Here is a 25,520-nt window from a genome sequence, read left to right on the forward strand (position 1 = left end):
TTCCATTCACGCACCACCTTCTGCATGAAAAAGTTACCCCTCAGGTCCTTTTTAAATCTTTCCCCTTCTGACTTTAAACCTATGCCCTCTTGTTTTGGACTCCTTCACCCTAAGGAAAAAAACCTTGTCTATTCACCCAATCCATGCTCGGCATGATTTTATAACCACTACCCTCAGCCTCTGACACTCTAAGGAAGAAAGCCCCGGCCAATTCAGCCTCTCCCTTTAGCTCAAACCATCTAGTGACGGCAAACATCTTTGGTTAAATATTTTCTTAACCCTCTCAAGTTTAAAAACAACCTTCTTATATTAGGGCAACCAGAGCTGAATGCGATATTCTAAAAGTGGCCTCACCAATGTCTTATACAGCTGCACCATGACCTCCCAACTCCTATACTCAGTGCACTGCACTGACCAATAAAGTCAAGAGTGTGATGCTGGAAAAGCACAGCAGGTCAGGCAGCATCGAGGAACGGGAGAATCGATGTTTTGGGCAAAAGCCCTTCATCAGGAATGACCATCAGGAATGCTTTCTTCACTATCCTGTCAACCTGCAACTCCACTTCCAAGGGATTATAAACCTGCACTCCAAGGTCTCTCTGTTTGGCAACACCCCCCAGGTCCCAACCAATAGATGTATAGGTCCTGCATTATCAAAATGCAGTTTCTAAATTAAACTTGGTCTGCTGCTCCTCAGCCCATTGGCCCATCTGATCAAGGCTCCATTGTACTTTGAGATAATCTTCTCTGCAGTTCACTACATGGCCTATTTTGGTGCTACCTGCAAACTTACTAACATGACTCCTAAATTCACATCCAAATCATTGAGATAAATGACAGGAACATTTGAAGCTTTGGTGTTATAGGCTTGATTGGGTTAAGGACCTCTTCTAATATGATGTGATTATACTATCCTATATGATTCACTGAATAAATGACGTCCCATTTATCATGGAGGTGTGTAATAATGTCTCTGAACTGGTGATTAGAAAATATTCCATAACACAGTCCAATTATAACGCTGTTCTGGTATAATTCTTTTTTGCAGTTTTGCTGTAACTTACCTTCACCTTAATGAACCCTAAAACCCACATTATCAGGATATCCAATGTGTGAAGAACTGAAGGTACTGGAATTCCTCGGCTTGGTTTTTGGATGTGAACTACACAGTTAATGATGCCAGTAAAATGTGTAACACCAACTAAGAATATACTTGGAGCTTCCAGTTTGCTTCCAATTGTTTATTAAGACAACAAGCAACAGAAAAGCCATCTCTTCAAAATACATCCTGAAGCTCTCACTGAGCCAGGAGACTGGAAAAGGAGATATCAGTGGGCAACAAACAAACAGCAAAATCATTTTAAAAAGGAGGAGGTTGGAAGAATTAAGCAATACATGGGAAGATCCCAGAGGCAGATAAATCCAAGCAGTTTCGTAGCAGAGCCCTTCTACTGGACTGTATCACAGTCTCATGATTGTCATTGTGCACCAGTAATCAGATACCAGGATATAAAAAACGACAGGGGCAGCAAGAGGGGAGGGGGAAGAAGGAAAGGTTCATGCAGTTTGATGCTGAAGATTGCATAGCTGGTCAGGAAATGGTCTTCGGTGTCTCCTTGCTCCTAGTGCTGGTCACTGTTTCAGCAGTTCAACCCCATCCACTCCCAGAATGCAAACATCAAGTCAAATTGACCCTCAAACAATAACATTGTGATCTTGCAAAGAATTGCTTTTGTTTTCGAGTGCCGTTGGCTTTCTCATGGGAGAAGTATATAAAATCAAAACGCTCAGGGAGCTCGCAGAGTGTGTGCACGATTGCACCGGCAACCAATGTCTACCAGGAGGAATGAGGCGAATGTGTCTCCTCATTTCAAGCAACCGACCTTGAGTTGTCATTAATACATCAGACAGCAAGCAATTACAAAACCTCCATAGAAATGTTTCTGTGCTATCTGAATAAAGCGCCTTTGCCTGTCCTGATAGAAAATACTGTTGTTTAAAGAGGTTTAGCCCTATGGAGTTTTCCTGTGCTTCCTGTGTGTATAAACTGCACCTTTCACTTTCTTATCCACCTTGGCCTCCAGTAGTAAGTTCCAAAAAATATAAGAGACAGGAGATTGCTAGATGCTCTGGAATAGCCATGCCCAGGTGTAGAACCATGAACACTTGTTCCAGAGGCCTTCAAAAGTCAAATCGCTGAGAGCTGAGTGTGACAGGTTTTCCATTCACCTGCAATTCAGGAAGCTCATTGCCTGGTCACACAGACAAGGAGCAGAGGCTTCATGTCTTCGGCCAAATGGGCTGCAAATCCAATCAAAGAGTCCAACAGATCATGGGATTGGGGCAAACAGCCTCAATTTCCCACGTAGCTGTCTCATTGCCTGTCTTCAGATCCGAATGTGGAAAGTGCTATAGAAATGAGACACAGAGAAAACACAACAAGATAAAGAACTCCAGGTTTGAATGTGTCAATAAATAATCCCATTCCTCTCCCCATCCGTCTCTCCATTCCCCTCCCCTCCCCAAAAATATTCCAGACAGGCAAAAATTGGTTGAAAGATATAATGTGCTAAAGATCAATCCAGGTAGGAATTGCAATTTGGATCTGGTGTGACTGCAGCTCACTATGAGATAACCTAAATAAATGATTGTTATATAGACTACACTGTGAGCAGAATTAAAAACTAAGTTAATCTCTTACCTTGTCGAATTAGGGTAAGACTTAATATCACTTTGTATTTTGTGAGGGAACAGAAACTGTAAGTTTGAAACTGGTGGAAGAACCTTTGGTGGTCTTCACAGAGTCTTGTAGCCAAAGAAAGCAACCAACAGATAATTTTGGCAGCGATGGAAAAGTAACCAGGAGGGGGACTGAGGTATTCAAACTTGAAAAATGAAAAATGAAGATTCTACATTTGAGACTAACTACAGCAATGGAGAATTCAAACCTAGTTTCCAGAGGCCTGTGGGAAACCTCTGATTTTTCTCTATGAAAGTAAATAATGTTATGATGTCATAACATATAAGAGAACTCTTGGGGGAAGTGAGAAGTGATCCTAAAGGCCTGGCACTGTGGATGTATGTAATGATGTTAACATAATCATATTTGATTTGTTTAATTTGTTCTAATTGCAATAAACCTTGTTCTAAAGAAGGATTACTGGACTTGAAACGTTAATCTGCTTTCTCTCCACAGATGCTGCCTGAGCTGCTGAATTTTTCCAGCAATTTCTGATTTGTTGCAATAAAGTTTGCACCTTCTGCATTAGGTTTTGCAGTGTAGTTAAAATGATTAAAATGAGGTGTTCAGATTTCACTTGAAATGTTAATGTGTTCAGGCAGGTGACTACCCAACCCCCACATCCCTCACACATGGATAGTGGGAGACCACAGTATGGAAATTAATTAACTGCATAAAGCCTTTCCTGGCAATGGGAGGTGTGTGAGTCAGGTCTACAGACCATGAGTCCTTCACACTTGGTACCAGGACAGGAGTGTGCAGACAGGAGAACTATGTTGTGTAATTTCCTTGTCAGTGAGGCCATTACAGACCAATTTGGAGCATGGATCAGTGTCAATTTCTGGAATGATTTACAAAGCAATTTCCTACAAATCCAATATATGCAGCCTTGCAGAGCAGATTAGAGAGTGCCAAGTCACACTGTTAATGCCACCATTAAGCTACTCAGAGGCTCCCAGAGTTATAACTTAGCTTGTTAAAATGAAATGACTGGCAGTCACAGAGGATTCTAAAGCTTTTCTGTTCACATCACATTCTACAATAGCATTGCCCTTTGCTCAGTGAGCTCAGTGAGCCTAATTTAATGAACAATCAGTATTTTAAGAAAAATAACTTGGATTTATGAAGTAAAAACAGAGTGCTGGAAAAACTCAACAAGTCTGGCATCATCTGCGGAGAAAAACAATTAATATTTCAAGTTGAATATGACTGCTTCAAATTTCATATTTTATATCAGACTTAAAATGCTACCTCTGTTTCTCTATCCATTAATCCTCCCAGGCCTTTTGAGTTTCTCCAGCACTGTCTGTGTACATTTCAGATTTCCAGCATCTGGAGTGCTTTGATTTTATTGAATTTGTAAAGTATTTGTGTTGAGCTTTACACTGACAAACAAGTTTTTTGAATGATTTGGAAATATAACAATGGAAGGAGGTGGAGGAAGAAATATGAAGATATATTTTGGAAATGAATAAGAAATGTGTAGGATATTGTTGCAGTGATATGGGGCCCCTGCCTGTGAAGAACCAATGAGAACTCAAGTTGTTTCCAAGGAACAGCCTGTCATCAGACACTTAACTTGCACCATTGGGCCCACACATGATTAAGACTCCTGGAGGGTAGAAATTCCACCCCGATAGCTTCTGGTCTATCAGAGGATGGAAGCTCTTTATTGCTGGTAGTACCATTCGGTGAAGGGCTGCTTCTGGTAATGCACTGAGGCTGAACCCCAAGATCAATGCTGGATTGCAGAACACTGCCAGGTGAGTGAGGCCAGGATTGGGAGATGTGAGGGAAGGTATGGTTACTGGCTAGGTGGGAGAAAGTGGGTTGAATAATGTGGGGTGGGGGGGGGGGGTACCTTGCAATGGTTATTGTTTCTATTAATAGGATATGAAACAGAACTATTAAAAATATTAAGACTAGGGGAATATCTCGGTAATAGTGACATTAAAAAAAGTTTTAAGACACTGATTGGTAAAGATACTAATGATGATGAAACCAATTTAATAGATTTGAGAAAAGGCAATGACAGGCTTAGAATAGAACTTGAAAAAATAATTGGCACTATTTAATGGTGATTCTTATTAATTAATGTTTTATGTTAACATGGATTTTTTTTTTGTTTCATTCAGCAAGTTATTCCTACCCTCATTTTACTTTGTAATTCATGTTTAATGTTGTGCCAAACCAGGGTCACTGCTGCTGGATTTCTTACAGAAGAGCAATGAAAGGCTCAGAAGAAGTCTAATTACTGTTTTTGGGAGCAGGGGCAGGGAGTGATATTGCTTGCGTCAATTCAGATGGGAAGTGTTAGAAATGTTCAGCGGAGAGAAACAGAGGTCATTGACTCTTCATCAGAGATAATAGAGACTGTGGATCTGAAACATTACTTCTGTTTTGCTCTCCACAGAGACTGCTGAGTGTTTCTAGTATTTTCTGATTACTTGTATATTTCAGATTTCCACCATCTGTTGTACTTTGCTCTTGTCTTATAAGATTGACGCTGCATATTTTTATAGATTCATACAGTGCAGAATCTTTGGTTCATCAAGTCTGCACTGATATAATTACCATTAAAAGTGCACTAATCCCAATTTCCTGTACAGAACTCCTGTAGAAATGTCCTGGAGCTGAGATGACTGACCTACAGCAACCTCAACCATTTTCCTTTTTGCTAAATAGAAACCAGACCAGCATCGAGTTTTCCCTCAATTAATTTTGCCAGTGTTTCTTGACACCTCACTCAGTCAACTACTGCCTTGATGCCAAACTGAGCAAAAGGGCTACAGTGGGGTTAAAATGGCCATCAGAAATCTCAGTGTGACTCACAGTACTAAATTCAGGAAAATCAAGCTAAGTTTATTTTATATTTAGAACTAAAGCATTTGAAGTAACTTGTTAAAAGAGATCAGTGATATATTTCTGAATGGATCAATGCACATTTAAGAAAGAATCAATGTGCATTTATAAATGGGTCAAGTGTGTATTGTCAACGGGTCAGTGTAAATTTATGAATGGATCAATTATTTATTTATGAATGATTCTATATATATATATATATATATATATATTTACAAATATGTCAGCCATATGTTATGAATGGATCAATATGCATTACTAAGTAGATCAATCAAACATTATGAATGTGTCAAGTGTATTTCTCTGAATGGTAATGTACACCATTCTGTACAAACAATAGCAGGGCACAGGTAGGGTGCAGCAATGTTTTTACACTTCAGACAGATTTCTGCAATTTGAAATTGGCATGATTAAACTCCACTGTGTATGAAAAGAAAACAGCTTCTTATTTGGCTTCCCATCATTTAAGAAATTAAGGTTCTAACAGCTGCTCCCATATCCTGAATGGATCTGATTGTCTCCAGTGAAGAGGGAATTCAAAATGTGTTACAACTTCCTTTTCGAGAAGGAAGAGGTGGCTAGGATTGGGTTAGAAAAGCAAAGAAAGTTATCATGAGGATTTGTGCCCTTGGGAACTTCTGGAATGCAAGAGTGAGATTTCACTTGGCTTTCAATTGATTCAGCTGCTAAACAAGGTACTAAATAATGGGAGGTCTCCCCAATTAATGAACCACAGTGTTTCCTTGGCTAAATTATGGAACATGTTCGGGTAAATGGAAGATCCATTAACTCGACTTGGGAACAATGGTTGTTATACAAAACTTAATTAATGTAAAGAAAAGCCCAAAATCTGCACCACAAAATTGGGTTAGTGGAAACCCAGAGATGGAACCACCAGAGAGGAGATGGGAATATTTGTTAATAATTTGATTGAGAGGCGTATTTAGGAATTAGCTTTTATATCCTGGAATGGGTGAGCTATTTTCGTACAGGTTGCATATATGTGCATTTCAGAATAGATTAACCAGAAAGGATAAATGCACATAATAAGCCAGAGTTGGACGGTTGAAGGATGTAGCTGGGTGTAACCGTGGAGCAGGGCAAAACATAGGGAGACAGGGTGGTAGAAGATTGTAGGGTGAAATCTCTAATTCTCCTCAATGTTGAGTTAAAAAGCAGGAAGGATGTTTAATTCAGTGGGATAGTAGTTTACCCAAACACTAGCACCCTACTCACCTCCACAAGAATCAGATCCTAGGTGGAAAGGCCCATGGTTGATCTTCCCATTACAGCACCAACTGGGGCCCTAAAGAGACCAGTTAGAGAGCACTGAAAGCTCTTGAACTGGTGCCACTGGGATTGATCCAGGTGCAGGGGGGCTGTTACCATGTGAGGTTCACATGCCTGCTGAGATCCATCTTCCCAAGCTTTGGCCCAGTCCTTCCAGCAACAGCCTATCACCTTCCTAGCTGCCAACCTCACCATTCTATCAGAGTGGGGTAAATGCAATGGGAGTCGAGAGTGTGGTGCTGGAAAAGCACAGGAGGTCAGGCAGCATCCGAGGAGCAGGAGAATTGATGTTTCAGGCAAGAGCACTTTATCAGGAATGAGGGTTCTTGCCCAAAACATTGATTTTCCTGCTGGTCAGATGCTACCTGACCTGCTGTGTTTTTCAGGTACCACACTCTCAACTCATTTCCAGCATCTGCAGTCCTCACTTTCTCCTAAATTCAATGGGAGCCTAATACAAGGTGTCAGCAGACAGGGAGCGAACAGCCTTATCCTCAGTTCTGTATGATCTTCCCATGATCCTTACTTGACCAGTTACTAAGTAACTCAAGGCCTATTACTGAGTAACTCGGGGCCTATTACTGAGTAACTCAGTTACAATTATCTTCACTCTAGGTAGGATGGGGAAGTGGCAGCCCGGAAACCAGTAATACTAGACGGTCAATCTGGTGGCGTAGGGAATGTCCCATGATCTACATTGATTTGTGCAGAAATAGGCCATAGACCACAGTGATACTCTACTGCACTTGTTGTGGCCCCCTCTCCTGATGTCCAACCCCAAAACCAGAACCACCCTTCACTTTCTTTTCCTGTCACCTGGGCCTCATGATCTTGGTTGTCCTTCCAGCAGCAGCCATGGTCTTTGTGGTGGCACGACTAAATATGAGACCTGCTGGCTTCTAACTACCAGCGGTTCTGACAGGATGGGACCTCCACTCCCTCTACCCACTCCCCATTCCATCCCACACAGGGACCCAGGTCAATTCCATCCTTGAGCGACTGTGTGCGCAGATTGTATATTCTCCCCGTGTCTGCATGGGTTTCCTCCAGGTGCTCCGGGTTCCTCCCACAGTCCAAAGATGTGCAGGTTGGGTGAATTGGCCATTCTAAATTGCCCATAGTGTTAGGTGAGTTAGTCAGAGGGAAATGGGTCTGAATGGGTTACTCTTCCAAGGGTCGGTGTGGACTTGTTGGGCGAAACGGCCTGTTTCCACAATGTAGGGAATCCAATCTAATCTATTCCTGCAGCAGACCCTCCACCAAAACCCACCTCTGCACCAGCCCCTCCCCCATCCCATACCAGCCCTTTCCCCATCACTGCACCATTGCCTCTCCATCCCTCTCCTCCCTCTTCCCTTCACACATCAGTCCCTCCCTGTTCCCTCATCACCACACCACCCCTCCTCACAACAGCTGCTCCCCAATATCCCCATAATAGCACCTAGACCAACCACTGCACCAACCCTTCCACCAGCTCCATCCCTGCACCATTCCCTCCCCACTCCAAGCCTGCACTATCTCCTCCTAAAATCTGGCACCCACCCCTCCCCTCAATCCACGCACGATCCCTATCCTGGCACCATCCACTGCCCCATACCCATCCCTGCGCTATCCCCTCCTCAATCCCTGCACCATTTCCTTCTCAATCCCTGCACCATCTCCTCCTCAATCCCTGCAGGATCTCCTCCTCAATACCTGCACCATCCCGATCACACCCTATCCCCAAACCAGCCCATCTCCAATCCCTGCAGAAACCCCTTCCCTATTGCACTATCCGATCCCTCCCACTGCTCGTCCTACATCTCCATCCCTGCACCAGCTCCTCCACACCCCCTCCCTGCACCAGCTCCACCCTCCCCATCCTGCACCAGCTCCTCCCCACCCCCTCCCTGCACCAGCTCCTCCCCACCCCCTTCCCTGCACCAGCTCCTCCCCTCCCCATCCTTGCACCCGCTCCTCCCCGCCCCATCCCTACACCAGCTCCCCCCTCCCCATCCCTGCACCAGCTCCTCCCTGCCCCATCCCTGCACCAGCTCCTCCCCGCCCCATCCCTGCACCAGCCCCTCCCCGCCCCATCCCTGCACCAGCTCCTCCCCACTCCATCCCTGCACCAGCTCCTCCCTGCCCCATCCCTGCACCTGCCCCTCCCCACCGCATTTCTGTACCAGCTCCTCCCCACCCCCTCTCTGCACCAGCTCTTCCCCCCGATCCCTGCACCAGCTCATCCCCTCCTCCATCCCTGCACCAGCTCCTCCCCCCATCCCTGTACCAGCTCCTCCCCCCATGCCTTTTACCAGCTCCTCCCCTCCCCTCCTCCATCCCCGCACCAGCTCCCCCCTTCCACCATCCCCACACCATCCCCTCCCCCCATCCCCACATTGGCTCCTCACCCCATATTCTGAACCTGCAACCTGCCCATCACAAAACCTATCATCCTGCTTGGCTGCTTAGTATTAATCCCACTCCTCCCACCTACATTCTACCACATTTATACATTTGTTCTTGAAATTTGTAAGTCCACCTAATTGCCCTTGAGCAACTGATGAAGCCACTGTGGAGGGCAATTAACAGTAAGTCACATTGCTGGGGGACTGAACTCATGTGTGGGTAAGGACAGCAGATTTCCTTCTCTAAAGGATCTATTAGGGAACCAGGTGGGTCCTTATGACAATCCAATAATTTCACTACTGTTATTATTGAGACTAGTTTTTTTATTACATGTTTATTAATAAGTTAAATTTTAATTCCCACCAGTTCCATGGTGGGATTTGAACCTAGTCTCTGGGCTGTTAGTCCAAACATTGGGATTTATAGTCCAGTATCATCATTACTGCACTACCTTCCGTCAACTAGTTTTGTACTTCTTTCAAACTGGTTGGGCCAGTAGTCATGAGCTACCCTAACAGCCTTTGAGAAGGCTGAGTCACCTTCTTAAACTGTCTATATTGTTTAGAGATACCTACAACACAGTGAATTCAACAAAAGCACATTTACATGACATGGAAGTGCTCAGACTGAGCCACGTAATCTGTGTTCAATATTTAACCTGTTTTTGAAAATAGAAAGCATGCAAAGTATTGCAGCCTTCAGAAACAGTCTGCTATGTAATAACCACTCATTATTCTCCCTCCTGGTCTTTCTCTGATTTGAAGTACTGACTGAAGTGTCAGAAGGTTGCTTTCCTTATTGTGACCTACCTGAGGAAATCGGGTGCTCTGCCAATCATATTCTCAAAATCCGGGTAGTTAAGTTTCCCATCACCATCCAAATCAGCTTCTTCAATCACTTTCTCACAGACCAGGGTCACCTCTTCAGGGGCGAGCTCCTCTCGAGTCAACTTATTGAGAGTCTTCTCCAGGTCTGACTTGCAGATTAAATTATCTGTGTTGAAATCTTTTGGAGACAGAAGCAGTACATTGTGTAGACATACAGAAATTATGCACAGGAAAAGACCAAATTATCCATCAAGCCCACTCCACACTAAAAATGGTTGTCACATTGTGACTAGCTATGGTCAGCTCTCCCCACTCCTCCCTTCAAGGGCAGATAAACACTGGCAGGGGCAAAATATCCTGGAGTATTGCTTTACAATTCCCATAATCCAGGAGATCACTTTAGACAGTATTTCACTTTCCCTCTATTCGATAGTGACCTTTGTCCTAGTCAAGAACTGGTCCATATCTTTCTTGAAGAATTAACTGTTATGACTAATAGTGCTAAATTTATTTTGAGATAAAGGACAACATTGAAGCCTGTCCTAGACGGTGACTGTCTCTTGGTCAGTCAGTAACCTGGGAGAGGCCAGCCACCTAATTCCATTTGAGAGGAGAGCCAAACTAAAATTCCTTTTGAATGGCCTGTATGGATAGTTGAGGTTAGTTGTTTGGAATGAGTTACTTTCAGTACTACTTAGTTACCGTCATAAGGAGTTGTTTTGATCATCACAGAAGTGTTAGACTCAGGACTTTATTTCCATGCTGTAAATGTCTATGACGGTAACTAACTGTTCTAACTGCTCCAGCACGAAGCCCATACATTTGATGCTTTGGCATCACTAGTGAACATCTAAATATATCTTAAATGTGATGAGGGTTTTCGCCTCTACCACTCTTACAAGCAATGAGTTCCAGATTCCCATTACCATCTGGGTGAAAACGTTTTTCCTTCAGTTATACACATAACAGGGCTGCACTCCAGAATGTCTACACTGATGTGACATACTTTAGCACTGTGCTCATTGACAGATTTATCGGTAATGTCAGAAACAACAAAGTCAAAAAGAGGTAAAACAGGAAGATATACAGGCAGATGGGGACATCCTCTCAGAACAAACCCTTACATTCACTTTCACTTTCTTCTTTGAGATACTAATCACACCTTTCTGGATTCCCTACATAATGAAAGGTAGACTTGCCCTGGAGTGATGGCAATGAAGGTTCACTTGTTCTTCATGAACTGATTCCTGGGATAAGAGAAATAAATATGTGGCTAAAAGATTGGTGTGGGAAAGAGGGGTTTCTTTTCATGGAGCACTGGCATCGATATTGGAAGAGGAGGGATCATGGGACGGTTTCCACCTTAACCAAGTTGGGATTAGTGTTCTAGCGAAAAGAGTAAATAGAATGGTCAACAGGACATTAAACTAGGAAGACAGGAAGCAAAGAGTAAAACTCCAAGAAGTATAAGCAGCAGGTTAACATCTGTGGGGCCAGATTCAACTGCAAGAAAAATTATGAAAAACAAATTGAAAAGAAAGGAGAACTTAGGAGAGGTTATTAAAGACTCTAGTACACAAAACAGGACAAAGTGTTTGGAAAGGGTTAGGATTCAAACTTCAAACACACTGGATAAATGAATAACAATGAGAAAAGGCATGGTCAGTACAGGACTGAAGGTTTATGGAGTAAGGTAAGTGAGTTTGTGGTGCAGATTGAAATTGGCAGATACAACATGGTGGGAAACACGGAAATATGGCTACGAAGGGATCAGGACTGGGAGCTAAATATCCAAGGATATGCAGCCTACTGTAAAGACAGGCAGGTGTGCAGAGGGGTGGGGTTGCCTTGTTAATAAAAAATTAAACTAAACCAATAGCAATAAAAAAGTATAGTCAGATATATAGAATCTGTATGGGTAGCGTTGAGGAACTGTAAAGGTAAAAAAAACAATAATGGGAGTTATGTACAGGCCTCCAAACAATCGTCAGGATTTGGGGCATAAGATACACCATAAAAGGCATTACAGTGGTCATGGGGTTTTCAATATGCAGGTGGACTGGGAATACCAGGTTGGTAGAGGATTGCAAGAAAAGGAATTGGTGGAATGTCTACGAGATGGCTTTTTGGAGCAGCTTGTGGCGGATCCCACTAGGGAATAGGCAATACTGGATTTAGTGCTGTGCGATGAGGCAGACTTGACAAGGGAGCTTAAGGTGAATTGACCCTTAGGAGGTCGTGACCATAATATGGTAGAATTTACTCTGTAATTTGTGAAAGACAAGCCAGCCTCTGTCAACTGTCTGTATGGAGTTTTCACATTCTCCCCATGTCTGCGTGGTTTTCCTTCGGGTACCCCAGTTTCCTCCCACAATCCAAAGATGTGCAGGTTAGGTGGATTGGCCGTGCTAAATTGCCCATAATATTCAGGGATGTTGTAGGTGAGGTGCATTAGTCAGGGGTAAATGTAAAGTAAAGGGTAGGGAAATGGGTCTGAGTGGCTTACTCTTCAGAGGGTTGGTGTGGATTTGTTTGGCCAAAGGGCCTGTTTCCACACTGTAGGGATTCTATGAGGGTGGAATCAGATGTAATGGTATTACAGTTGAAAAAAGGCAACTACAGAGGCATGAGGGAAAAAGGGGACCAGAACTGACTGGGAGAGGAGCCTTGCTGGAAAGACAGTGGAACAATGGCAGACATTTCTGGGAGTAATCCGGAAGACACAGCAAAACTTCATCCTCAGGAAAAGGAAGCATACTAAAGGGGAAGGTGAGGCAACCATGGCTGGCCAGAGAAGTCAGGGATAGCCAAAGAGAAGGCATATAATGTGACGAAGGGCAGTGGGAAGCCAGGGGATTGGGAAGATTATGAAGATCAGCAGAGGACAACAAAGAAAGAAATAAGGAGGGAGAAGATTAAATTTGAAAGTAAGCTAGCTGGTAATATTAGGAAAAATTGCAAGAGTTCCTTTAGATATAGAAAGGGCAAAAAAGAGGCAAAAGTGGACATTATGCCACTGGAAACCAATGCTGGAGAGGTAAAATAGCTCACAAAGAAATGGCTGAGGAAGTGAATAAGTACTTTGCATCAGTCTTTATGGTACTAAGACATGAGTAATATTCCAAAAATTCATGAGAGTCAGGGGGCAGAGATGAGTATGGTAGCCATCACCAAGGAGAAGGTGCTAGAAAAACTGAAAGGTCTGAAAATGAATAAATCAGCTGGACCAGATGGGCTACAGTTCTGAAAGAGATAGCTGAAGAGATAATGGACGCTTTAGCAGTGATCTTTCAGTTATTTTTGGAGTCAGGAAGGGTCCCAGGGAATGGAAAACCATTAATGCAACCCTCTATTTAAGAAGGGAGTAACGCAAAAGATGGAAAATTATAGGCTGATTAGCCTTACCTCAGTCATCGGTGAGATTTTGGAGTCTATTGTGAAGGATGAGATTTCTGAATACTTGGAAGCACATGGTAAAATAGGGCAAAGTCAGCATGGTTTCATCAAGGGGTGGGGTCATGCCTGACAAATCTGCTAGAATTCTTTGAGGAGGTCAGAAGCAGGTTAGACCAAGGAGAGCCGGTGGATGTTATCTATCTGGACTTCCAGAAGGCATCTGATAAGGTGCAGCACAGGAGATTGCTGAGTTAGATAAGGACCAAAGGTGTTAGAGGCAAGGTACTAGCATGGATAGAAGATTAGCTGTCTCACAGAAGGCAGAATGGGAATGAAAGGGTCTTTCTCAAGATGTGACTAGTGATGTTTCATAACGGTCAGTGTTGGGACCACAACTTTTCACTTTATACAATAATGATCTGGATGAAAGAACTGAGGATATTCTGGCTAAGTTTGCAGATGATACAAAGATAGGTAGAGGAGCAGAAAGTATTGAGGAGGTGGGAAGGCTGCTGAAAGATTTAGACAGGTTAGGTGAGTGGGCAAAGAAGTGGCAGATGAAATACAATGTGGGAAAGTGTGAGGTCATGCACTTTGGTAGGACAAATAGAGGCATGGACTGTTTTCTAAATGGGGAGAAAATTCAGAAGTCTGAAGTGCAAAGGGACTTGGGAGTCCTAGTCTAGGTTTCTCTGAATGTAATCTTGCAAGTTGAATCAGTAGTTAGGAAGCCAAATATAATGTTGTCATTCATCTCGAAAGACTAGGATATAAAAGCAGGAATGTACTTCTGAGGCTTTATAAGGGTCTGGTCAAACCACGTTTAGAGTATTGTGAGCAATTTTGTAAACCATATCTCAGGAAGAATATATTGGCCCTTGAGAATGTGCAGTAAAGATTCATAGAATGATCCTAAGAATGAAAGGCTTAACATATGAGGAACATTTGAGGACTCTAACATTATACTTGATGGAGTTTAGAAGGATCAAGGGGGTTCCGATTGAAATTTACAGAATACTGAATGGCTTGGACAGAGTGGGTATTGGGAGGATGTTTCCATTTGGTAGGAAAGATAAGCACCCGAGGGGACAACCTTACAGTAAAGGGAAGACCCTTTAGAACAGAGATAAGGAGAATCCTCTTTAGTCAGCGAATGGTGGATGTTTGGAATTCAATGCCACAGAAGGCTGTGGAGGCCAAGCCATTGAGTATATTTAAAATAGAGATAGATAAGCTCTTGATTGCCAAGGAGATCAAAGATTATGGTGACAAAGAGGGAAAAAGGGGTTGAAAAATGTATCAGCCATGATCGAATAGGCCAAATGGCCTAACTTCTGCTGCTATGTCTATGGGATGAGGGTATTGTCTCATGAAGACAAACTGATTGGAATACAAGCCCAGCCCAAAGAGGTGATCAGATTGAGGCACACAAAATTCACAAGGGGTGTTTTACTGTACCCAGGCAGTGATGTCAAAGACTAGGTCATTGTCCTAGGATTGGGGGCCATTGGTCATCTTGGACTACAATGAGTATGAATTTCTTCACTCAAAGTTGCGAATCTTTCCAATTCTCTACCTCATTCAGCAGTGGATACATCAACATTGAACGTATTAAAGACTGAAAGCAATAGATTTTAGATTATCGAGGCAATTAAAGGATATTAAGGGATCATGTAGGAAAGTAGACCTGCAGTAGGAGATCAGCCATGATCTTCTGAAATGGTGGAGCAGGTTTGAGGGGCTCAGTGGTCTTCTATCTGATATGCTTGAAGCTGATTAATGTTCTTTGACCTTGAAAGTGGAATTCTTTAGAAGCAGCTGGCCAATCAGAGAATGGCAGTTCCTGGATCCTGATTGTTGGTCATGGATGAGTCTTCAAAGAATTAAACAGTGAGAAGGTTTTCTCACTGCTTCTGGACATGGAGGTAATAGGGAGAGGTGAATGGTGGGTCAGAGTCATGAGTGGGTGACCAGTTTCTGAAGCTACCTCCGACCATTTCCACACTTGAAATAATTCAATTTCCTCTCCTGGTGATAGTCAAAAGGAAAGATGCTATGAAGCAGAACTGACAGCTTTCCATTTGTAATGGGAAAATTACATAATTGTAAGAGATTTAATTAACAAAACATGATGATACTATGGCTTTAAGAGATATGTTTTGTCCTTTTTTTATGAAGACAGGTTGAGAGAGAGGTACCAAGTGGTCTGCTTTCAGCCAACAAAATAAACTGTTGTGAGGCCTTGGGTTCTTTTTTCCAAAGTTGGAACAATAGAAGCAGCATGAAGGGCAGGGGTCAAACTCCCAGAGAACCAGGATTTTAGCTTACCTTTTAGTAGTTGTTGGGCTTTGAAAGCTGCAATGTATTTCACCCTTCTACAACAAAATGTGTGAATTTTCTCTCTCTCTTTGAGTTTTCTCTTGATGTTCTTTCCTCCCAGATGTGAGAATGACATATCGGACCATCTATTTTACTTAATTTGCTATTTTGGAACCATTGCTATTTAGTAGTTAAATAATCAAATATTCTGTTATGTTTTCCCGGACAGTTATGTTATTCCAATTCTTCTTTCTTTTGTTTGTATTTTAACTATGCTGTAAGAATAAATTGTTTTGTTTCAAGCCTGATAATTTGACCAATTGAATTGCATCTGGAACACAATGCCTTACACTTGCCTTTAAAAATAAGAAAAAAGTTGGGGTCTAGATTATTTTCTTAATCTATTTTGACGGGCTTTGTTCTGGTCTACAGCAAACTGGAGGCTCGTCGGGATCAAAATTTCTAATTCCAGGACTCAACAAAATGAGTGGAGAGTATTGGTTTTCTCTTATGGGGTAGTGAAGCAGATAGTGAAGATAGTCAAAGAATGCAGCAGAATATAGAGAGATTGGAGAGTTGCAGATGTTTAATCCAGGCAAATGTGAGGTGACACATTTTGGAAGAACCAATTCAAGAGCAAACTATACAGTAAATGGAAAAGCTCTGGGGAAAATTGATATACAGAGACATCTGGGTGATCAGATCTATTGTTCTTGGAAGGTGGCAACGTAGGTCAATTGAGTGGAGAGTGTGGTGCTGGAAAAGCACAGCAGGTCAGGCAGTATCTGAGGAGCAGGAGAACCAGCTTTTTGGACATAAGCCCTGCATCATCAAGCCCTCCTGATTAAGGGCTTATACCCAAATGTCGATTCTCCTGCTCTTTGGATCCTGCCTGAGCTGCTGTGCTTTGCCAGCATCACACTCTCGACTCTGATCTCCAGCAACTGCAGTCCTCATTTTCTCCAGGTCGATTGAGTGGTCAAGGAGGCATATGGCATGTCTTTGCTTAGCCTGTTCCAGGATAGATGTGTTGTCCCAGTCAAAATGGTGTTTTTTTTAATTCGTCTGTAGGGCTATGAGGGAGAGAGGGTCGTGTCTTTTTGTGGCTAGCTGGTGTTTGTGTATCCTGGTGGCTAACTTTCTTCCTGTTTGCCCTACATAGTGTTTGTGGTAGTCCTTGCATGGAATTTTGTAGCTGACGTTGGTTTTGTCCAAAAAAAAACCCACCATTTCGACTGGGACAACACATCTATCCTGGGAATAGGCTAAGCAAAGACATGCCAGAGAATTCCTAGAGGTCTGGCACTCCAATCACAACACCATAAACAAACACATAGATCTAGATACCATCTATCAACCCCTCAGAAAATGAACAGGAAATGACATCACCACAAATCCCAGGAACCCCATCCAGGACAAACATATAAATAGAAAGCAGGAGAAACAGCTTCGCTTCACTTGGAGGTCACCATTGATAATGTTACCTAGCCAGGTAATGAAACGTCTGGATATCAAAGCTACAGCTCAGCGAGCAAGCTTACAACCTAGAGGTTGAGTAGATTAGGATTATTTTCATTATAAAGATGAAAGTTGAGAGGGGACCTGATTGAGGTCTACAAAATCATGACAGGTATAGACAGGGTGGACAGCAAGAAGCATTTCCCAGAGTGGGGGACTCAATTACTAGGGGTCACATGAGAGGGGAAACGTTTAAGGGAGATATGCATGGAAGGTTCTTTAGGCAGAGGGTGGTGGGTGCCTGGAACATGTTGCCTGTGGAGGTGGTAAAGGCAGGCACAGTAGCGCATTTAAGATGTATCCTGACAGATACATGGATGGGCAGGGAGCAAAAGGATACAGACCCTTAGAAAATAGGCAACAAGTTTAGGTAGAGGATCTGGATCGGCGCAGGCTTGGAGGCTGAAGGGCCTGTTCCTGTGCTGTAATTTTCTTTGCTTTTTGTTCTTGGGTGTTGGTAAACAGAGTGTGCCTCGTATAATAATGGCTCTGTCAGTCACTAAGAGTTTCCTGCAGTGGAAGAAGTCACTTCAGGAGTTTTACAGAAAGCAAGCAAGGCAAAGCTTTTGGAATTGGCAGACAGGTTGGAGTTAAGGTTGCTTTTGTCTGTGCGAAAAAGGGGAGGAAATTACAGCAATAGCTCAACATTTACGATTGCCAGAAATGTCAGCGGAATCTTTGGAAATGGTTTAAAATTCAAATTGTAAATCAAAGGAGCTTGCAAACGTAAAGGAAATGAAACAGTTTGGACTAAAATTGAGAGTAGAAGAAGTGGAGAAAGAGAGGGTTTTTGACCATTGGAGGTTGGAACTGAAAACACAAAGTCGACTTAAAATGGCAGAGGTAGAGGTGAAAGTAGGAGTACTAATGACAGCAATCCCTTTGTAGCTAAAGGCCTGGTGGTGTTCTATTTATATATGTTCAAACGTTGCCTAAGCTTGACAAGAACAATGTAGAAACCTTTACATTAGTATTGCCACTTTCTGAAATGAAATGGAATGGCCAGTGACCATGTAGGTATTGTTGATTCATAAAGAATTGGTAGGTAAAGCTATTTGCCTCAATATCAGAGGAGATATCCAGGGTGTATGATGTGGTGAAAAATGCCATCTTAAATGCATGAGTGAGTGCCAGAAGCCTACAAACAACATTTTAAGAATCTAAATAGGGAATCTAGTCAAATTTATATTGAGTTTGAAAGGATCAAACAAAATAATTTTGATAGGTGGATAAGGGCACTGAAAATGGATCCGACATATGATGCTCAATGAGACAATTATGTTGGAGAAGTTCAGAAGTTCACTTCCTGACGTTGTGATAATTCAAGTGGAAGAGCAGAGAGTTAAGACTGCAAGATTAGCAGCGAAAATGGCAGAAGATTATGAGTTGGTTCATAAATCAATGTTTGGCTTCCAATATCAATTTCAATCTGTAAGAGACAGAAGTTGGAGAAAAGAGGGTTTCAATGAAGATAGTAAACATTGGTGTTTTCACTGTGATAAAGTAGACCACATGAAGTCTAGAAAAAGCACTGGGAAGATAGATGTGGGAAAATAGGATGAGCCAATGAGTTTTGTTGCAATGGTAAAGTGGAAGCTAAAAAGCTGCACCAGAATGTATAACCTGATCATGTGGACCAAGAGGAATAAGAAAAGAAATTAAAATTTTAAAAGATACAGGAGAAAGTCAATCTTTGATGAGAGATAAGGAGATATGCAATTTGAGGAGTATTGCCAGAAAATGTGGTAATATGTGAGAATTGGTGAAGTGGTAATAGGAATAATAGAGAAATTGTCAGTTCCAGAAATACAGTACCTTGGTAATGATACAGCTGGATCACAAGGGGAGTGATGTCTACTCTGGTTGAAGAGCTAGTGGAAAATCCAACAACTGAGGTGTTATGGGTAGTATAACTTGGGATTTTAGCTGCATGGTAGCAAGGTCACAGCATCATAGGTTAAAGCAGGAGAAGGATCAAGGAGTAAAGATAAGGAAGTTTAAATTCAATTACCAGAAACTATGTTTGATCAAATGGTTGAGAAAAAAATACAGCAACAGGTGGAGGACAAAGTGGATATTTTTAGTTCAGAGCAGCTAGCTGAATTATAACAGAAAGATGAAAAACTAAAGGAGTTATATCAAACATATCATACACAGAAAAAGAATCTGAATGTACCCCAGAATGCTACTACCTTAAAAATGAATTCTTGATGAGAAAAAGGAGACCATCACATACACGGGCAGATGAAAAATGTGCAGAGGTTCATTAGAGATGCTATCGGTGAGTTATAAAAAGGTGTTGCAGGTGGAACATGAGGTACCAGGAGGAGATAATTTAGGAGTAAGAAAACTCAGGCCAAAATGCAAAATGTATTTTTATTGGCCTGAACTATACAGAGATGTGGTTGAATTTTGCTGGACATGTCATACAAAGTAGGAAAACCTCAGGCAATTGTCTAGGCTAGCTTCTTAAAATATTTTGCAGGGATTTAGTCTGGTCCATAACAGTAGCTATGAATACGATATTTTTACCACTGTTGAGGAGTCTGTTACAAAGTACATACCACTCTAAATATTTCCTATGAACAGAAAAACACACTGCAGAAATTTTGAAAAACTTGTGCTTTGAATCTCAAGTGAATGTAGTTTATGAACAGTACATGCTCGGTAATAGAGCTCAAATTTAAAAAGAGCCCATCGATAGATATGTGACTGTATTAGCATTGCTCACATATTCTATGAATTTAGGCACCTGAAAGATGATCCTATCAAAGCTACAATTATATTCAGAATGAGAGATCCTACTATGACAATGCAACTGTTAAGAGAGAGGTATCTAACTCTCAAAGATGATATAAATAATGTGCAGAGGCTCTATACTTGTAAATCAATAGATACAGCATATATGTAGGAGGACAAAGGAGTTTGTCCACAATGTGGAGCCCAGACCTGTACATACCTTGATAAGCAGCTCACAATCCACAATGCTGAAAAGTGTCTACACTTTAACTGCAACAATGTGGAGAAAAGTAACAATGATTCACAGAAGGACCAACAAAAAAAAACAAATTACAAATACTGTGGTCATCATAGAAGACAAATGAAAGCACGTCAGACATCAAAAAACAGTGGTTTAACTGCAAGAAGCAAAGCTATTTTACACACAAGTGTTTAGCTAGGAAGCAAACCAACAAACCTATAAAGGTAATAGCCACAAAGGTGTCAAGACAATGATTTAGGTAAATCAATTTTGGCACCAGAGAGATTATTGGAGAAGTAAAATGAAAACAATTATAATGAAAATAGCAGCATGAGATAATCAAATTAATACAAAGTGCCAGACAGACACTAGTGCTTCCTGAAACATTATGAACTTTAAAGAACTATGTGAAGTTACAACAGATGACAATCGAAGAGTGAAACCTTTGAAGATAAAATTGAGGCTCTGTGATGGAATGATGCTTGTTCTGAGAGGATAAATTAATCAGAGAGCCAATGCTATGACAAGATATGCAATCCAGAAATCCATATTGCTATTACTCGACTCAGCAGAAGCAAGTTGAAAGCTTAATCCTCCAGAAGAGATTGACAGTGTTTTATATGCCAGATTGACTGGCATGTCATTCTGTCTGTCTCTGACAAACAAACTATGCAAATCAGAGAGGATCTGACTGCAGGAACAATGGAATCTTGAAGCTGAAGTCACAAAATGACTTGATTGCCTTGTCAGACACAGAAAATGCAACTGAATAAAAGATGTGTTTAAGGCAACAGCATAGATCAGTAGAGTCAGCTGAGAAGATTTTGAAACTGAATCATTATTCCAACCAGCAGATATTGGAGAGAAAGCCAACAACCTGGATGAGTGCCATCACAAGACCCAGTCATATTAAAGATCATGTGTGCCATGTGTGTAGAGACTGATAAAAACACAGTAACTACAGAAGTGAACACTTTTGCAGAGGTGGAATGGAGTAATGAAAAGGAAAATAATTGATTGCAAAATGGTTAATTTACAGTATAAAATGATTGTGCAAACTAAAATGAATTTGTGTGCACTAACAAGAGAAATTACATTAAAATGTTTCCTGGCTTGTCACAGTTATGTGACCTCTGCCATAAGATACTCACTACAGGCAGTCATTTTACCATAATTCAATCTGAACAAAGCACAAACTAAATGAGGTGAGACAGGATCAGTTAAGAATGTATTCACTGGAGTTTGGAAGAATGAGATGGGGAGGCTCTCTCAAAAACCTATAAAATTCTAAAAGGACCAGACAGGGTAAATGTGGAAAAGATTTTCCCAATGACTGGCGAGTGCAGAACAAGGGAAAACAGTCTAAGGAAATGGGATAGTCCATTTAGGACTGAGATGAGGAAATATTTCCTCACTCAGAGTGTTGGGCCTGTGGAATTCTCTGAGACAGAAACTGTTTGAAGCCAAAGCACAGAATATTTTCAAGAAGAAGTTAAATATAGTTCTTAGGGCAAAAGGGATCAAAGAGTATAGTGAGAAAATGGAACAGGGTACTGAAATGGATGATCAGACATGATCATAATGAATGGCAAAACAGGCCCACGGGCATCAAAGGTTATGGTGAGAAAGCGGGAAAATAAGGTCAAAAAACTATCAGCCATGATTGAATGGTGGAACAAAGTCGATGGGTCAAATGGCCTAATTTCTGCTCCTATGTCTTTTGGCTGATTGGCCTGCTCCTGCTTTCCATGTTTCCATATTTCTAGACTTGTCCTGTCAACTCAGAACATAAGCTTCCTCCACAGTACTTTATGGGGAAGTACAGACCCTCCATCCCTGGGCTCTTTCCCAAGTTACTCACTTTGCAAAATACTGACTGCCCCAGGTCCCCACACAGTGTGATAAACTTGCTATCAACCCTCCAGATGTTTTAGTCACAAATTCAGCCAATTAATGAGGCCAGGTGGTTAAAGTTGACCAGACTTCCTGCCGGCCTGAAGGATGTTATTCTCCATAGGAAACACAAGACAGTTCTTCCTCAGACTGACTTGATATGAGATTATTTATAAGATCAGAGTCTTAAGTATAAATGTTACAAAATGTGTGATGATAGTCGAAGTATTTTAAATTAGAAGAAAGGTTTCCTGAATCAACTTTCTGACCTTGTGTTTCTGATTGTGCTCTTATAGTTTCTGGGTCTGTCTTGTTCTGCTGTACATGCATTTCATTCAATAAATGAAGGAACCGATTATTATACCATAGATTTTGAAGGCGTAAATGGCTTTCAGCTCTCTGGGAGCCATTTCACTAAGCACCGAGAACATGTCCACAAAGTCATTAAAGCTCAGATTCCCAGCACCATCCTCCGAAAAGGTCTTCACTATTTGCTCCTTGAACGGATTCTCCTGTGAAAACAAACATCTTGGGTTTTTAAACAAAAAATAACACTTTGCATTTGTCTCCCCCCACTTATTCCTATTGGATTTATTCTGAAAGGGTTAAGCTTCCAGTTCCATTCTGCTACTGGCCTCACAGTAATCCTTCACAAGTATTAATATCCCATTCTCACCCTTCACAGTTTACATTCACAAACCCACAGCAATGCCCTAACAACGGTTTTTTAGTGGCAGCAGCAACTCGAAGAGTGGGTGCTTGGACCAGGGGCCTGCCAGGAGTGGTGAATCACTGATTTGAGATTTTATATTTGAAGTCAGAGACAGAGGTTTCTGGGAAAAGAGAGACTTCTTACTTTTATTTCCGTCCAGCTGTATAAGACAGTGTTAGGGAACTGGAGCAGGAACTGGATGAACTTTGGATCATTCGGGAGGCAGAGGCTGTGATAGATAAAAGTTACAGGGAAGTAGTTACTCCAAGGTATGAAGAAAGCTGGGTGACTGTTGAAGGGGGAAAAAACAGCCAGTGGAGGGATCCCCTGTAGTCATTCCACTGAAAACATGTGAAAAACATTGTATGCAGTGGGGCCCAGGTCTCTGGCACAGAACCTGTCCCTGTTGCACAGAAAGGAAGGAGGGAAAGGAGGAGAATGTTAGTCACTGGGGATTCAATAGTTAGAGGCTCAGATAGAAGGTTTGTTGGGAACGAATGAGACTCGCGGTTGATGTATTGCCTCCCAGATAACAGGGTCCGTGATGTTTCGCATCGTATCTTTGGGGTCCTGAAGAGAGAGGATGACCAGCTTCAAGTCATTGTCCATGTAGGTACCAACGACATAGGTAGAAAAAGGGATAGAGATGTAAGGCAGGATTTCAGGGAGCTAGGGTGGAAGCTGAGAGCTAGAACAAACAGAGTTGTTATCTCTGGGTTGTTACCTGTGCCATGTGATAGTGAGGCAAGGAGTAGGGAGAGCTATCAGCTGAACACATGGCTGCAGGGATGGTGCAGGAGGGAGGGTTTCAGGTACATAGAACATAGAACATAGAACATAGAACATAGAAGGATACAGCGCAGTACAGGCCCTTCGGCCCTCGATGTTGCGCCGACCGAGTCCTACCTAACCTATACTAGCCCAATAACTTCCAAATGCCTATCCAATGCCCGCTTAAATGAACATAAAGAAGGAGAGTTCACCACTGATACGGGCAGGGCATTCCATGAACTCACAACCCGCTGTGTGAAGAATCTACCCCTAACATCTGTCCTATACCTACCACCCCTTAATTTAAAGCTATGTCCCCTAGTAACACCTGACTCCATTAGCGGTAAAAGGTTCTTAGTATCTACCCTATCTAAACCCCTAATCATCTTATACACTTCTATCAGATCTCCCCTCAACCTTCTCTTCTCCAATGAGAACAGCCCCAAGTGCCTCAGCCTTTCCTCATACGATCTTCCTACCATTCCAGGCAACATCCTGGTAAACCTCCTCTGCACTCGTTCTAAAGCTTCCACATCCTTCCTATAGTATGGCGACCAAAACTGCACACAATACTCCAAATGAGGCCTCACCAGAGTCTTATACAACTGCAACATGACCTCAGGACTCCGGAACTCAATTCCTCTGCCAATAAAGCCCAGTACACCATATGCCTTCCTCACAGCACTATTTACCTGGGTGGCAACTTTCAGAGATCTGTGTACATAGACACCAAGATCCCTCTGCTCATCTTGGATAATTGGGGCTCATTTTGGAGAAGGTGGGATCTGTACAAACAGGACGGTCTTCATTTGAACTAGAGGGGTACTAATATCCTGGGTGGGAGAGGTCACACTGATTGGAGTTTTTTATAGGCCTCCGCAGAGTTCCAGGGAGGTGGAGGAGAGGATTGACAAAATTATTCTGGGTAGGAGTGAAAGGAACAGGGTGGTCATTATGAAGGACTTTAACTTCCCCATCATTGACTGGAAATGCTCTAAATCTAGTACGACAGATGGATCAGTTTTTATCCAATGTGTACAGGAGGGTTTCCTGACACAGTATGTCGAAGGGCTGACAAGAGGGGAGGCCACACTGGATCTGGTGCTTGGTATCGAACCAGGCCAGGTGTTTGATTTAGTTGTAGGTGGTCACTTTGGACAGAGTGACCGTAATTCAGTTATATTTAGTTTAGCGATGGAAAGGGATAAGTACATATCACAGGTCATGAGTTATCGATGGGGCAAGGGCAATTATAATGCCATTAGGCAAAGTTTAGGATGCATAGAATAGGGTAGCAAAATGCAAGGGATGCAGACAATGGAAATGTTGAGCTAGTTTAAGGAATAGATATTGTGTGTCCTTGATAGGTATGTCCCTGTCAGGCAGGGAGGAAGTGATAAGGTAAGGGAACCATGGTTTACTACAGAAATTGCATCTCTTGTTAAGCAGAAGAGGGAAGTTTATGTGTTGATGAGGCAAGATGGTTCAGATGAGGCAATGGAGAGTTACAGATCAGCTAGGAAGGATTTAAAGAGAAAGTTAAGAAGAGCAATGAGAGGACACGAGCAGTCTTTAGCAATTAGAATAAAGGAGAACCCTAAAGCCGTAGGTATGTGAGGAATAAAAGGATGACTGGGGTAGGAATAGGGCCAGTCATAGACAGAAGTAGGAAGTTGAGTGTGGACTTTTTGGAGATTGGAGAGGTGCTAAACGAACATTTCTCACTCAGGAAAAGGAGAATATTGTAGAGAGAAGAATGAGGTATGAGATATTAGACTAGAAAGGATAGAGGTTAGTTACGAACAAGTGTTGTCAATTCTTGAA

The 25,520-nt window shown here is 42.1% G+C and overlaps 1 protein-coding gene across 1 annotated transcript in view; it reads right to left on the reverse strand.

Moving 5' to 3' along the window:
- Positions 1-2,379: 2,379 nt before the first annotated feature.
- The window catches only part of cib2 (calcium and integrin binding family member 2), an 83,974-nt gene continuing 60,833 nt past the window's right edge, over positions 2,380-25,520 (reverse strand). Inside the window, exons 3-5 of the mRNA XM_060853907.1 lie at positions 22,578-22,725; positions 10,090-10,285; positions 2,380-2,409 (exon numbers count right to left, since the gene is read on the reverse strand). Of these exons, the coding sequence (XP_060709890.1) occupies positions 2,388-2,409; positions 10,090-10,285; positions 22,578-22,725 (366 nt within the window). The 3' untranslated portion in view covers positions 2,380-2,387. The remainder of the gene's footprint in view (positions 2,410-10,089; positions 10,286-22,577; positions 22,726-25,520) is intronic.

This window comes from Hemiscyllium ocellatum, chromosome 42 (genome assembly GCF_020745735.1).
Source record: "Hemiscyllium ocellatum isolate sHemOce1 chromosome 42, sHemOce1.pat.X.cur, whole genome shotgun sequence".
Classification (NCBI taxonomy): Eukaryota; Metazoa; Chordata; class Chondrichthyes; order Orectolobiformes; family Hemiscylliidae; genus Hemiscyllium; species Hemiscyllium ocellatum.